Source organism: Phyllostomus hastatus, unplaced genomic scaffold (genome assembly GCF_019186645.2).
Source record: "Phyllostomus hastatus isolate PE091 unplaced genomic scaffold, TTU_PhHast_1.1 phas_scaffold_55, whole genome shotgun sequence".
NCBI lineage: Eukaryota > Metazoa > Chordata > Mammalia > Chiroptera > Phyllostomidae > Phyllostomus > Phyllostomus hastatus.
Genome location: NW_025334035.1, coordinates 7489818 through 7505758, shown reverse-complemented (window position 1 = coordinate 7505758; position 15941 = coordinate 7489818). Strand labels below are relative to the sequence as shown.

The window sequence follows — 15941 nt, the reverse complement described above, 5'->3', positions numbered from 1 at the left end:
ACAAAAAGATCAGTGGTAGCCATGATAAAAAAGATATGGACACAGAAATGGCAAAAGAGTAAAACTGGTGGCAATTGATTTTCTCTTGATGTAGGTAGTGACAGAGAGGTTAGCAGTGTAGTAGAATGCACAGACATAGTCTCAAATAACTTGGATGAGAATTTAGTATCACATGAAGAAAAGAAAAGGCTGGTCATTCAAGTATCTTTTTGCATTACCCTTTCAGCATTTCTGTTTGGCAGCTGTAAACCCAAGAAGGTGCTAGTATAACTTTTCACTGTCTGTGGTGTGAGGGTGACTCTAGTGAACCAATCCAGTGAGACTACAGTGCATGCATCAGAGGTCTGCTGCATGCTTGACAGCTTCTCTTTTGCCCCATGCTTTGTATTTTTTCCTTTTAGGGGTCAGAATTTAGCTTATGTAAAGCATAGATGACCCATCAGGAAATCCAGTTTCCAGGTACACATGGGAGAAGAACAATCCAATCCACCCACATCTGTTACAAGTATATCCAGACTCCACATTTTCACATGATGTGTGCAGACTACTAATCTGTCAATCTTGGATCTAATCTTAAGCACTTTTGAGATGAGGTGATCTTTTCATGTTCTATATACCAAAAAGAGATTTGGCCCAAATATTAAAAACAGTTTAGTTCAGAGATAAAGAGATACATGACTTTACAAGAGAGGAGACACAACTGGATATGAACTAATCCAATATACCACAAAGAGGCTGATGATACTTATTTTTGAGCTGAGTATGTACCAACTGGAACATGGGAGCTTAGTAAATAAATAGTTTTGAATATATGAATAGATAGAAAGTGGTCTAACTGGGCCAGGGAAGAGAAACCTTAATTTTGGAGTGAATAATTATGCCTTTTGAAAAGCAAAAGGAAAGTCCCAACATAAAATCCCAAACTAAAATGAAATATGAAATCTGGCAGAGTTAGCAGAGGAAAAGATACCACACCTAGAGCAGACTAAGTCTTCTTAGCTGGGGCTGTAGTACAGTGGGCTTCCAGAAATGCTAGAAAGCTCGAGGTGCAGGTGCTGCCCAGAAAGCCAGGGAATAATTCTATTTCCCCCTCTAGATTAGGAAGGAGCCTTGCTGGTGCTGAGTTTGGTTCAAGAACCAAGAGAGAACAAATTTTGTAAGAACTTTTAAAATGCCTGGGTTTAATGGCCAGAGTACACTCTGCAGGAATTATTATACAGGACAATAAGGACAGAGCAAGAATTAAATGTTTCAGATTCAGCCAGGGTGAACATTTCATTCCTAGTCTCAGCAGCAGCTGCATGGCCCCCATTAAGGACTCTGGTAAGCCAAGGGAGGTGATCAATGATATGCTTCATTTGCTCTGATCTGGGTGGTCACCCTACTTCGTACGTAACTATGTATCCTTTCCTAATTAAACTAGGAGTTTAATGACTTTGTAGGATATCTTCCTGTTTATCCATAACTCACCTGAGATGCAACCAACACAATGATGAGTTCTGAAATGTTTGGCTAGTGTCAGAAGTGGGATTAATCAGATGAATTACCATCAATATTTGATTTTGGAAATGAAACAGTGATCTAAAGAAGTGTGGGAGGAAGCCAGTGAGCCTATGTTGTGAGATCATTGGGACACTGAGGAAAATGTTCTTGGAGGAGAGTTGAATCAGTGGAGTTCACTCCCTGTAGCTTTATCTTCAGCATAACAGGACTTGTAGATGACTAGAGAGGGATGAGTTAATGGCAAGGAAGCCCAATGTATAGTTTCCTAGTCCCTGTTGTGTTATACAAGAATAAGGTGATTGCATAAGACCATGACACCAACAAAGTAATGGGATGGGGAGGTTCTGTCGCTCTGCCTGGACTGGCAGTCAGTTAATGTCCAGACAGAAAATATTTATCTGACAGGGAAAATTAGAACAAAGATGTGCTCTACTCCCCTTGTCAAAGTAGTACAGAAGAAAGGGAGAGTGATTAGAAAAGTGTTACTTTAAATTTTACCTCCATTTCATTTTGTTTTTCTATGTAGAAGCCTTAAAAGGGAAATGTGAGCTTGAAACTCCATGACTTTGAAGCAGTCTGAACTCATTGTTTTCACTGGGCAGGGTTTCAGAAATTCATTTGAACTTGAAAAAAAGGTTTTTTCCTAAATACAAAATTAAAAATATTTAAGTGAGGAATTAAATTTCATTTGGTAAAAGTGTAACATCTTCTGTGTCTCAGACGTTATTTTAGGACAAGGTGACCTGGCTGGATTGAAGCCAATTGAGATGTGGAGTGAGGCTGGCAACATGCCTGGTGTTTCCAAAGCTGTAAGTCTTTGGAAGCACAATTCTACCCTTTTGGATTATTTTAGAAATTAGACTTTAGGACACAGCTTGAGGATAGGAGGATAATTGGACCCCCCTCTCATTATTTAACAAAATAATAAAAGGTGAGGCACTGTTGTAGGTGATATACTGGTGTAGAGGTAGTGGGATGTTAAAAAGATAGTATTTAGGAAAGGAAAAATGGGTTGGATTGGAAGCGAAAGGGTGTAAGAGTTAGTGGGCAAACTCCTGGATATAAACTGACTTAATCAGGGCAAGTTGGGAAAGGTACCAGAGTGTGGGATCGGTGTGACATTCACAGCCAGCACAGCACAGAGCTGTGGCCTGCATCAGAACAAGCCACAGAGTGCTCACAGAGCCTGCTGCGGAGCAATGTGGGCCAGGAACCCCTGGCTCTTCATGGACACAATAGTGAAGTGGCCAGGGGTACAAGGGCACAAACTCCGAAGCAGACAACAGTTCTGAAGCAGTCAGGTTCCTAGGGACTGCATGGCAGGAGCTGTCCTGAACACATGACAGGAGACAGACTTGGGAAAGTATATTGTGATCATGGTCCTTGGGCTTTATAAACTAAAGAGCATTCTGTTAAAGAGATGTGGTGAGCTGTGGAGAAATGAGCTTTCTGAAATGCTAAGAAGCTGGAGGCAGAAATTTTATTTAGGAACATCTGTGTACTGACCATGTTCTTAATCCAGATGAAGAGATGGTTTTGCAGATGTTGAATCTGGTTTAAGAGCCAGAAAAGTTCTATTCTTCTTTTAATTAATATAAATATAAAATTATACACACACCTCACATTTCTGAAAATGCATAATTTATGTACTGTATTGTCTTTTTGGTATATATGTATATTTTTTAAGAATTCATTTATTTATTTTTAGACTGAGGGGAAGAGAGGGAGAAAGAGAGGGAAAGAAACATTAATGTGTGGTTGCCTCTTGCACTCCCTATAATGGGGACCTGGTCCACAACCCAGGCATGTGCCCTGATTGGGAATCAAACCAGTGACCCTTTGGTTCACAGGCTGGTGCTCAATCCACTGAGCCATAACAGCCATGTTTGGGTATATATATTTTTATATATTCGATGAATTTGCATGCATATATTTTTCTAGAATGATTGTCATAAGTCCTGAATTCCTAAATAAATAAGGGTGAATAAGGACAATAAAGAGTCAAAATCTGAATTTTGGTTGAAGTCCTAGCTTTCATTGATTGTGTCATAGAACAGTTGCCATCCCCTGTCAAGTTCTTTGAAAACCAAGGAAAGCCATGAAGAGATACTGTTGTTGCTTCCACTTTGCTTCCAAAAGGCCCAAATCCTTGATTGATTAAACTGACAACCAAATCATACTCTATTGTCTAAGTGTTTTGTGTGCATGTTCTCTGTGTGAATATCTTCCTGCTAATGTGTAACCTACTTGAATTTTAGTTTCTGTCTGTCTTGGATTTGGGGAGGAAACAGGAGGCCTTTAACCTGCTCATCTCCTGATGATCAGATGCAGTCCCACTAAGATATCCCCAAAATTATTGGTTGTTTTGCAGTGAAAGGTAAATGAAAGAACCAGAACAGCAGGTCCAGCACCAACTCTAGACCAACCTTGATGAAGCCATTCTCCACTGTATCAGTTTTTCCCCTCATATCTGTAATCCAGCTCTTCTGACCTTGGACCAAATGACTCCAACTCCAGGGGGAATGTATTAGACATGTAAGTGCAAAGAGTCTCTTACCAGAAGCCAAGAGATCATTGATGAGCACAAGGAACTTCTCATTAGCCACTTGGGCATCAGTCATGAGAAACACTGTGCTGAGATTCTTTACCCCAGCTTTCAGGCACAGGCTGGCCAGGTCCATCTGCAAAAACAATCAGTATCAGAGACCTCTGAGAAGAAGGATTTCTTACAGGATATCCCCATTCACTCTTTAGGAATGGGGTCACTTTCTTGCCTTCTTTCATGGGAAATAAAGCAAAATGACAATGAGGGATGAGCTTTATGTTGCACTGACAACCTGAAAAATATGCTCATTCCCAGGCTTTGATCCCAATCGGGAAGGGCAAGTAAATTAAACAGTGATGATCTTTAGTTCTGTGGCTTTTGTATTATCTTCTAGAGCTCCTGCTTTGTGCAGAGGTAAGAGCTTTCTAAAGGACAGAGAAGACTCATCATGCGAGTGAGTGACCTGTCCCAGAAGCAAGGGATTGCTCTTGGTCTTAAGAGAAGAGTCATGTACCTGGGGAACTTGCCTGGGCATCAATATATTATATTCTAGAAGCATTTTGTTTCTTATGACTAGCTTCAGCAAAGGACTTGTGCTAGAAAAAAATGTACTGGGAGACACACACACTCACCTGGTAGGAAATTACATCCATTCAAAACTGCAGGTAAATAAGAGTGTGGGGCTAGGATACTGAGCCCTAAAGTTTTCCAGCTTAGTCAGTTTCAGTTCCTTTGCTGATCTGACAAAGCTCAGCCATTACTCCCTAACCTTGGTCTTCTGCCTCTTGCACCATTCCAAGCTCCTTTTCTAACAGCCTCATACATTTCCTTAGAGAAGTCCTTCCTTCATGTCCAAATAAATTCCCCTTTAAAGTTAATAAGCTTCCTTGTAGATAAATGGTTCTCAACCTTATGTATTTGCAGAATTACCAAAGATAATGAATGTTTCTCAACTCTCATTGGAATCCTCTGGGTGATGCTTTGAAAATTCCTGGTGCCCAGGCAACTCCCCAGACTAATTAAGTCAGGATTTCTGGAGGGTGGGATGCTGGCACCAGCATTATTTGAAGGGTATTTCTGTATATAGCCAAGGTTGAGAACCACAGTCTTGGGTTATCCTATAAATGCATAATTCTCATGGGCACTATGTTGTCTCCTCTCTTTTTGGAAGTAGTAAAGATTGACCTGATGTGACCCTGGTGCATGAAAGACCTTAGATTCAGCCAGTCATTGGAAGGCTGAGCTGTATTTTACAGGTGCAGTGAGCATCACTAGCTGGGAGACTGTGAAGGTGGGTAGGTCTGGCTCAGGGCTGGCTAGAATTCTCCCAGGGTCAGCAACAGCAGCATCCTGCTGGGAACCCCATCATGACTCCCTATCGTGCCTCTATTGTGACCAGGGATAAAAGTGTGTGTGGGGGGGGGGAGCTGGATGAAGTGACCTTTGAAATCTTTATATAGAGCTTTTCTTCACTTTCCAGAGTGTACCTTGTGGCTCCTAAGTGCCTGATGTCTGGAAATGTCACTGAAGGTCCCAGCGGCTGAGGGTTACTGAACACATCTTTCAAAATATAAATTTCTTATAAAACTTGGGCAGAGTGTCAGAGTTCCTTCTAAGTCTATTAGAGCTGCTGGAGAGCTGAGTGCTGAATTTGATACATTAGGTTGGCCAAAAAGTTTGTTTGTTTTTTCCCATAAGATGGCTCTAGTGGCACTTAGTTGTCTTTAACTTCATTCAAAATAATTTTGTTAGATTGTATTGTGATAGCTGTCATATCAGTGTGTATTGAGAAACTTATCAAAATTCATGAATTTTTTTGTGTAGCCATTTTAATATTGAAGATGGAAGAAAATATGTAACATTTTCAGCATGTTATGCTTTATTATTTCAAGAAAGGTAAAATCACAACTGAAACATTAAAAAAGTTTTGTGCAGTATATGGAGAAGGTGTTGTGACTGACTGAATGTGTCAAAAGTGCTTTGCAAAGTTTCGTGCTGCAGGTTTCTCACTGGACGATGCTCTGTGGGTGAATAGACCAGCTGAAGCCCTTGATAGCAATCAAATTGAGTCATTAATTCAGAACAATCAATGTTATACTAAGTGGGAGATAGCTGACATACTCAAAATACTCAAATCAATAAAGTTCTTGGTGAAAATGAAAAAAAAATTTCAAGAAAATGAGAAAAAAAGTTTTTCATTTTAAGGAAAAAAAGAAGCAGATTTTTTGGCCAACCCAACAGATGTGCTCCGGATTTGGGCGCAAACTGAAGCTGCATAGGTCGGACCAAGCCCCTGAGGCCTCACACCCCAGCCCTGGGGAGGCTAGTGTCCTTGGGCTGAGAATGATGAGGAAAGAGTGCCTCAGTCATCAATCAGCCCAGAATCTAAGAAGAAAATGGGCAGGCAATTAAGCGAAGGTTCTGGGCAAGGGAAGTGAAGGGCTGATGAGAGGGAGCTGTGGGTAGCAGCGGAAGGCCTAGTGTCCTCCTGGCAGCCGCCTGGCCTCCTCACCTTGAAGTCTGCGATCTGGTAGCCTTTCCGCAGCGTGATCTGGAACACGTCCATGGAGCTGATGAAGGCCGCCAGCCTGGTCAGACTCTGCTTGCCGCTGCCTCCCACGCCCACCAGCAGCGCATTTCCCCGAGGGGCCTCCAGGATGCGATTGATGCGGCAGCTAAAGGGAAGGAGGCAGGAGCACGTGGCTCCAATTACTCTCCCCTGTGAGGAGCATGTGTGAAGAGAGAACCGGGACCCTCCTTGGTGGCTGAGCATAGGCCCAGCTGTGGGAAACTTGAGTTCCGTTGTCCCCAGATCTGGCCTTGCCTTCTTGACCAAGTGGAATGAAGTCACCACTGGTGAACTAGAGCAGTGGAGGAACAGCTCAGGGCTGCCAGGCGGGAGTGGAGTGCAGTGGGCAGGGATGTGATGGGCAGGAATGTGACGGTCAGGGGAGCGGATCAGTCCTCCCCCTCCGCCCCTCTCCGGCCACACCTGACTGCCATACCTCCCCACCTCATTTTGCTTCATCTATCTGTGCATTTTTAGGCAAGAGGAGGAGGCAGGAAAAAGAGAAAGGTAGAAAGCGTACAGTTAGAAAAAAATCAGGAGAAGGCTGAAGGACAAGCATAGAACAATTTGTTTCTCTTAGGAGAAAAGCAGCAAAATTAAAGCCAGCGAGTAACAGAGAGCCCTGCAGTGGCTCTTAGCTCTCTCTCTTCTATCCTTCCTGGATGTCGATGCCCTTGTAATGAGTGTTTGTGGATGCTCCTACAAGGCACCACTTCCTTGGCTTCTGGACCCTTTCCTTTGCAGCCATAGTTACTACTGTCAGTGAGCATATCCTCACCCCAGCAGTGGGGTGATGTTCCCAGGCCCTGGGCTTAGACCACCCCTCACCCCTGAGGAGCCCACTCCTCCTGCCATTCCTCAAGTGCTACTGAGCTGTTCACAGCCTGCCCTTCAGGACACACCAGCAGCCTTTAAAAAAAAAATTCCCTTCAGTACTATGTACATACCTATGTGAGGTACCTACATTCTTATAAGAATAACTCCTGTGCCCTTTTCTTTTATCATCTTAAAAACAATAACTATTTATTATACAAATGCATAAAACAGAAAAACTACAATTCTATCTTGCATATACACTACTAATATTAATTATATGTTCTTCTGAAGTTTTCCCTAGTATCTATATGTTTGTAAGTATATATTTATGTACATATACATTTATTACATCTGAAACCTCAATATATTTTATTCCATATATTTTTTATTTTATATTAAATGTTGCTCAAGTACAGTTTTCTGCCTTTTACTCCCATCCCAGCCCACCCCAACCCTTCCCACCTCCCTCCCATTTCCACCCCCCTCCTTGTTTTTGTCCATGTGTCCTTTATACTTATTCCTGCAAACCCTTCCCCTTTTCCCCTGAAATTCCCTCCCCTCTCCCCTCTGGTCACTGTCAGCCTGTTCTCTAGTCCAGTGTCTTTATTCCATATATTTTCAAAGTTGTTTTTACATTTATACTGAACATAGAGTTTTGAGATCATTTTTTCATTTAGCAATATACTGTGATTATTTCCTTGTGCCACTGAGTAATCTGCTAAACCATGCTTTAATTGTGGAACAAGATTCCATTGTATAGACTAACTTCCTTGTCTGCAATAGCCTACTGTTGGATGTTTGAGTTGTTTCCAATATTTTCCAGTTTTAAAGAATGCCATGTGAATACTTTTCATTTATATGTTTATGTCCATAGGATAAGTTCCTAGAAGTAAAGCTGCCAAGTCAAACAGTAAAACAATTTTATGACTTTTTGAAAAACTGACCTCCAGAATGGTGGCACCAATTTATACTCTTCTTAAGTAGGATTGATCAAAAGGTGAATCCATTATATCGGAGGCTGAGAATATGTAAGATTAAGCTAGTTGAATAAAAATGTGTTAAGTCAGTGAGTTTGGGGATACATATCACAGTAACAAAGCCCCCATGGAGAAGTGGGTAAGATAAGGAGGAAGAGACAACAGTGTTGGTGGCCTTGGGATCAGAAGAATGTGCAAAACAAGAACTCAGGTCAAGTCCAACCACAGAGAGCAGCGGGTAAATCTGAGATTGCATTGCACAGGCTGTAGTCCTGTGTCCCTGTCTTGTGTTAATGATATTATGATGAAAAATTCCATATTCAAATTAAGTAATAGTAATTAGAGGTAGAGCAGCTTAGGGTCTAGCTAACCCCAATTTGGAGGAGGGCTTGAGGGAAGTTTTGGGGGGTGGAGTTTGACACATCAACAAAATGCATGTGTGAGGTTAAAGGGCTCATGCTAAGCTTCTGTGGTTTGAATTTCATTACTGCAAATTTCTTGCATATACTGATGACTTAGTCATAGAATTAGCATCAATAAACTTAATGTCTGTGGATCCTTATTGCCTCATCTCTCCTATGGGACACATTTATATTTTGAAAGAAGATGCTAAGCAGAAGTGTTAGTCAACAACTCCCACCTACTGCAGATTGGAGAGACTTGCCTCCACCCTTGTTGACATTGGGTCTTATTTTTTTTAAAGAGAAGCAATGCTTTGTTTAAAGATTTTAAATTTATTTTTATTTTTACCAAGAAGGGAAAGGAGGGAGAAAGAGAGGAAGAGAAACATCAGTGTGTGGTTGCCTCTTGTGCACCCTCTACTGGGGACCTGGCCTGCAACCCAAGCATGCACCATGACTGGGTATCAAACCAGTGACACTTTGGTTTGCAGGCTGGTGCTCAGTCCACTGAGCCATACAAGCCAGGGCTGGCTGGGACTTATTTTTTAATCTTTGCCTATTTAATGGTTGAAACAATTATGGTTTTAATTTTTTGATTTCTAGAGAATTGAACACTTTTCTTCTTATCATGTCTTCTTTTATAAATTTTCTTTTCTTGTCCATTGCCTACTTCTCAACTGAACTATTCTTCTAAATTTGTAAGATCCTTTTATGTATGTTTCAAAATATCCCCCCACTTGGGCACTTATATATTTTAGTTTTAATGTTTCAGAATTACAGAAACTTTAAGGTTTTTGGACATACTTAAACTGTACATCACTAAATTTATGTAGTTAAATTTATTCCTCCAAATAATTAGGAGTTATTAATTGATCTACATTTAGTCCTTTTATGATTTTACTTTCTTTATAATTTTATTATAATACTTGTACCCTGTTTTGTATCAGATTTACTGTTCTTGCTCCCTTATTAAGCCATACTTTCTAGACATTGGAAGAGTGTCTATGCCATCATGTATTCTGTATAGTCTTAGCACACTAAAAATGTTCCATACAGTTCTATTAAAGAGGATGATACATATCTTATACTCAGCATTGCATCTGGGGTGATGTACACAATCATCCATGATGCCAGGGGCAAGGAATCATCTGCTTTCTGTCTGTATTAGAGGGTGTCTGACTACAATGAAAAAAGGAGAAACCATGGTGCTAAGATATCTAGGTCCTCTTTTCTAATTAAAAAGGGAGGGGGCAGAAATGTACTACTAAAGGAGGGAGGCCAGCATGGAGGATGAAGAGGAGAAGTCCAACTGGGTGCTCTGGGCTGCCTAACACCAGCTCTGTTCTAGAAGATCTCAACTCAGCTTAGCATGGTCCATGTGATTCAATATCTTAATGGAAAATACATCATTAGTGGTGACATTTCCAAAGAAGAATGGTTCAGTCTGCAACTGTCAGCATTGGACTCCAGCTGGGGATTCATTAACAACCTCTGACTAGGGCAAAGTACTCTGCATTTAAATTACAAAATTTAAAAAGAAGATCAATATTCTAGAGAGCTGCTGGGCCAGAAAAGCAAGGCAGTCTAAGTTAATTCATTACTGAATTTCTGGGTGATCACAAACAAAAGCTGAAGTTGCACCACAGCACAGCTGGAGGAAGCTGGAGCATTGAAGAGTGAATGTGCATGCGCGCAAGCACTGGGAGGACACACAAAGGAAGGGAAGCAAGAGAAGTACATCGGAACTTTTTTCTAAGAGAAAAGAAGAGGAGGCAGAAAAGAATATGTGGGAATGAAGATAAAAAAAAAGATAGATTAAAAATATGCCAAAAGCAGGGGGAAGATCCAGCGTGAGGCTTTGACAAAGAGCAGAACAAGAATGTGTGGAGGTCATGAAGGAAGGCCATAGGAAAGCAGAACGGTACCTGAATGCAAGAAAACAACAGCACAAAGAGAAAAGACAGGGAGGTTAGGGGGTTGGGGGATGGAGCAGAAAGGAAAAAGGACTGATGGACATGGACGACAGTGCAGTGATTGTGGGGGCAGAGGTGTGAGGGGGATAACTGGTAATGGAAACAATACAATAAAAGTTTAAAAAAATATATATATATAAGAAAAGACAAATATTTGTGGACTGCTTATTAACTGCAAAGCATTTCACACAGAGCAACGACCCTACAATATAGGTATTCTTATTAGCCTTATTTTGCAGAGGAGGAAATTGGGACTTGGGCTTGAGGAAGTTCAGTGTCCTTCATGAAGGGGCACAGCCCAATAGTGACAGAACCAGGACAGAAATCTGGGTCTGGCTCTATGTACAGTACATGTGCTCATAATAATCCACAGTACCTGCAACTAACTACTCCACAGTGCTCCATTAATAAGTTCAGGGCAAAAGGAGCAAAGCTTAGGAAAGGTGCAGGGGAATCAAACAAAAGAAAATGTTAAGAACCCAGGTGGTGAGAATAGCCAGATAATATTATTCTGATAATATGCTTGTCAATATGAGCATGGGCCTTACTGCACCTATAAACATAGGCCCTCGCCTTGGCTGGCCCCACGGCCCTGGCTGGCCCTGTGATTTCCTGGGAAATGCATACTGGGGCATCCTTTCTGCCCTGCCTAGTCCCACCTGGGGTATCAGAGGGTGGAATGTCCTTGCAGTGAGTCCAGACCCCTCCACATTGGGCACTGGGTGCAGTGATGAGAGGTCATGGAATCTCCCAAAATTATTAGGTTGTCTGTGTCTCTCACTGTATGTTTTAGTGTTTTGTTTTCTGCTCTTTCTAGCTGGTAGAAGCTGCAAAGATTTGGGTTGAGGAGGCTCAGAGAGGGGAGGGAGGGGCAGTGCAAGAATGAAGTCATGGGACACTGATACTTTTAAGTGTTCCATCCAAATACACTTTATTCTTCAGAATTGCCCCCTTCAGACAGTGATTTCTGCTGCTTTTCCATTGCTAAAACAGTATCAGCCTGTTGATCACCCATGTTGGAAATCACATTAACTGTGACACAGGCTCAGGTAGCTCTTCAATATTAGTGAACAGACAATTTAAAACCATTATTCATTGACCACTGACTATGCGCCAGACACTGTCCAAGGTCCCAGGGATTTGGTGGTCAGTGAGACAAGGTCTGTGCTCAAGGAGCTTACACTGGACCAGGGGAAAGAGAAAAAGCACATGAGGAAGCGCCATAGCATGATGGCTGAGAGCAAACACTCCAGAGCCCAGTATTGTTAGTGTTAGCTCTGGCTGCCTATTTCTGGGGTGTGTGACGTTCGGCTTTGCTTTCTTCAGGGTTTTGGTGAAAACGAAATGAACTGATGTACACAAAGCACAGGCACCAGGCCTATAGTGACTTCTCTAGTGAGTGGAGCTCTTACGTGCCACCCCACATGCTGCCTTCTCAGTGAGGCCTTTCTGACCACCTTGTCTCAAGTCACAGCACCCCTCAGCACTCTATCCTCATCATTTATTCTCATGTGATGTGCTAAGAATTTGTGTTAAGTACCTGCTATGTTCTGGACACTGTCCTAGGTATTGGGGATCTAGCAGTGAATAAAACAAAGATCCCTGAATTCATACTAGGACATCCATCAGATGAATGGATGGATGTAAACAAATAGAGTAGTTAATCATGGCAAATGCGGCAGAGCAGTCATGTAATACAAGGGCAGGACCCACCAGTGACAACTGAATTTAGCGAGAGGTAGGTCTTTGGTGACATCAATAAGAGCCTCCTTGTTTGAGGGGTAATAAGTAGACTGAAAAGAGGATGATAAATGGGAAGGTGTGACAAGTAAACCCTTTTGATGAGTTTGGTTATAAATAGGAGAGAAATGGGTAAGTGGATGAAAAGGGATGGTAGAATTAAGAATAGCCTATTCTCTTTAGACAAATGATAATATGGCATGTTTACATTAATGCATATGATCAGGGAATTAATGAATTAATGATGACAAGGTAAGAAGGAAGACAGAGAAAGAGAAAGAGAGAGCGAGAGGATGGGAAAGAATTGGAGAGGAGAGGAAATTGCAGGGAGGAGCAGAGTCACCGAGAAGGTGAGAGGAGATGGGATCTAGTGCACAGCTGGAAGAACTGACCTTAGGTATGAACAATCACTGAACTGTTAGGAAAGTCAGTATTTGTGTGTAAGATGCAGGTGGGATACAGATAGGGCTGTTATATTTGATGGCCAGGAGATGAGAAAATTCTCTTCTGGTTGCTTTCCTTATCTCAGTGAAGTAAGAGTGGTGCTCATTAACTGTGAATGAAGAGAGGGGAGGGGTGTTAAAAGCTCAAAAAGAAAAACTGTGATGCAGGCACCAGAGGGTAGGGAAGTCAGCAAGGGTGGCAGAGGAGGATTTCTACCAAAGTTGAGGGCCCCTTTGATATTTGTGTCTGAAAATCTGAAGCAAACCAAATGAACATGGTGGGGGATTGTTCTTCAATAATCTTCAGATGCTTAGGGGCAGGTGTGGATCAACAAGACAGTGGGGTTTAATGACGACAGTAAGTTTTTCTCACATGGATGCAATCAATGAAAGGAAAGCTAGGGAGCTTGCACCAGGATGATTGAGTCTGTGGTAGTGCAAGAAAGAAAAGACTAAAGGGTAAAGCCATGGCTGGTGTAGCTCAGTGGATTGAGCATAGGCCTGTGAACCAAAGGGTCACCAGTTTGATTCCCAGTTAGGGCACATGCCTGGGTTGCAGGCCAGGTCCCCAGTAGGGGATGCATGAAAAGCAAACAGACATTGATGTTTCTCTCCCTCTCTTTCTGCCTCCCTTCTCTTCTCTCTAAAAATGAATAAAGTCTTTAAGAAAAAAAAACCCCTAAGGGTTAAAAGAGTTCAAGAAAGCAGTTCATTTCTTTTCCTGTAATAAAGTTTTGATAAAGTTTAAGAACATCTGGAATAAAAACTAGATAGGTGAATGGAAGGGGAGGAAGTATTAGTCAGAGTGTGAAATGCTTGACATGGAGGATTTGGAGGTGGGCTTGTTACTGATGATGGAAGTTCTAGGACAGCACATGTGAATAAGTGGCTGAGATGGGATGCAGGGAAGAGCACTGGAGCTACAGAGGCTGAGGACAAAAAGACAAGGTGTTGCACAGGTGCCAGGAGAGAAGAAAGGTATGACCAAGGACAGGACAGTCCTCGCACCAAGGTCACTGGTAAATGATGTGTGGAACTGGATGCTAGCAGATGATAGTAACAAAAAGAGGTAATGAGAGTGGAAGTCCAATTACTTATGCTTCAAACCCCGCTCCCCCAAAACCCCTGGACTTTGTAAAGGATGAAAGGAGAAATGGTTTAAATATGCTACTGGGATGAGGTGGGGGTAAGGGGAGTACCTACTTCTCTCTAGGCCCTGGAGTCCATAGAATATGGAAGAAAAAGCAGCCTTCCTCAACTAAGGGGCCAGTTGGGGTTCAGGAAGACTTTATCAATGCAGGAACAGTTCAGAGGAGTTGAAAGTGGAGTAGAGTTTTCTGTTGAAGACCATGGGTATCAGGAGACAGGGAGGAAGAACTTGGGCAGGCAGCGAGGGGTGGTGAAGGGGACACAGAATGAAGAATGTAAAGAGCAGGATAGGGCAGCACTGGCATGAGTGTAAAGTATCTGGGAGGCTTGGTGACTATGTCAGCAATTCATTTGATAGCAACGACACCTGTGAAGATGTTTAACTTTGGAAATACATGTGCACTTAAACAAAAAGCTCTAATCTCATTATTATAAAATTGGCCCTTGGACTAGTATGGGGTGGGGCTGCAGGTTTGGAGCTGTCTGGTGCTCCATTTGTTCTCTCACATTTTCCCATGGTGTCACTGTGGTCCAGCCCAGGGACAGTAAGTGACAGACAAGGAAATAAATCCTGGCTTGCTTGCATTCAGCTCCATGGTGCCCCCTAGGGCCAGTGGCAGGAGTATCAGCTGCTGCTCTCGCAGCTGCCACCTTGACCTCCACAGAAGCAGCAGTAGCTGGTTTCCTGGTTTTGTCTAAATGTCCTCAAATGCCCGAGTGAGGCCCCAGACAGTGGGGAGAGGAGGCAGTTGAGAAAAGAAAACAAGAAAAGCGTACTTACACGTGCCGCATGGCATCCTCAAAGAGAACCAGGTCCATCACTGTGTTGACTTCATTGTGACTCTCTAAGGCATCCACCAGAGTCTGGGCTAACAGCTCCCATGATGGCACAGGCATGTACTTAGGCTCGCCGATGCCATTTGCAAAGTGGCAATACATGTTCAGGCTTTGAGTCTGCTCCATGATCTCTTCGATATCCTGTTGAGGAGATATAGGGACAAGCACCCTCCTTATCAAATCTCAGTTCTGGTTCCACACAGAGTAGAGACATCTGAGTTCCCATTTCTCTCTACACACTCTCCCAAAATGAAATCAGTGCTGATCCTAACACTGTTCCTTCTAAGAAGCCCACTGAGACTGGTGTTTAACACTTGTTTACTGTGTCCACAAAGTCATGGATGGTGTCTGTTACTCTTTTTGGGCTGAGGATGGGTAGTGAAAGGTGGGAGGTACCCTTCTCACAAGTATCATCAGAAATGGGTTCCATCTCTGAGCGAAGTAGTTGGGGACATGGTGGGTATTTCTCTAAGCAGGGTCTCTTTCACCAGTGTTGAGGGAAGGAGATCATGATGCACCCAGTGGCCTCATCCCTCCAACATCTGTTCCGAAGTGCCTTGCTCTGCAATCCACAGCAATGTCATAGAACATCCTTGCTGTTTCCTGTGATAATGCACACTAGAGGGAGCAAGCCCCAGCTCCATGAGCTCAGCACAGAGGGATTAGATTCTGAAGAATATGCCACAGGCCATCCTTAGGTGACTGGTTTGTTTATAAGGACATTGATAATCCTAAAGCATTTGCAGTAGAACCCCCTATTTATGAAACTTCCACAAAGATTTGGGCTTCTTGTGTGTCAAATCTTGTCCCCAGGACAAACCTTACCATGTTTAATAAATGCCTAGCACGACTCAGCTTCAAAGATATGGAGTCTGTGTCTCTTTACCGCGAACCCAGTCTCTAAGTATTGAAGACATGGCTAATACTTTTTTGATTCAGAAAGGAATTGCTTACTTATCAAAACACAAATACTTGAGATTTCAAGAGT

The 15941-nt window shown here is 42.5% G+C and overlaps 1 protein-coding gene across 2 annotated transcripts in view; it reads right to left on the bottom strand.

Moving 5' to 3' along the window:
* DNAH9 (dynein axonemal heavy chain 9) overlaps window positions 1-15941 on the bottom strand; it is a 336893-nt gene that overhangs the window by 127919 nt on the left and 193033 nt on the right. For both annotated transcript variants that reach the window (XM_045824289.1, XM_045824290.1), the window contains exons 43-45: window positions 14898-15094; window positions 6561-6723; window positions 4061-4184 (exon numbers count right to left, since the gene is read on the bottom strand). In XM_045824289.1, the coding sequence (XP_045680245.1) occupies window positions 4061-4184; window positions 6561-6723; window positions 14898-15094 (484 nt within the window). The remainder of the gene's footprint in view (window positions 1-4060; window positions 4185-6560; window positions 6724-14897; window positions 15095-15941) is intronic.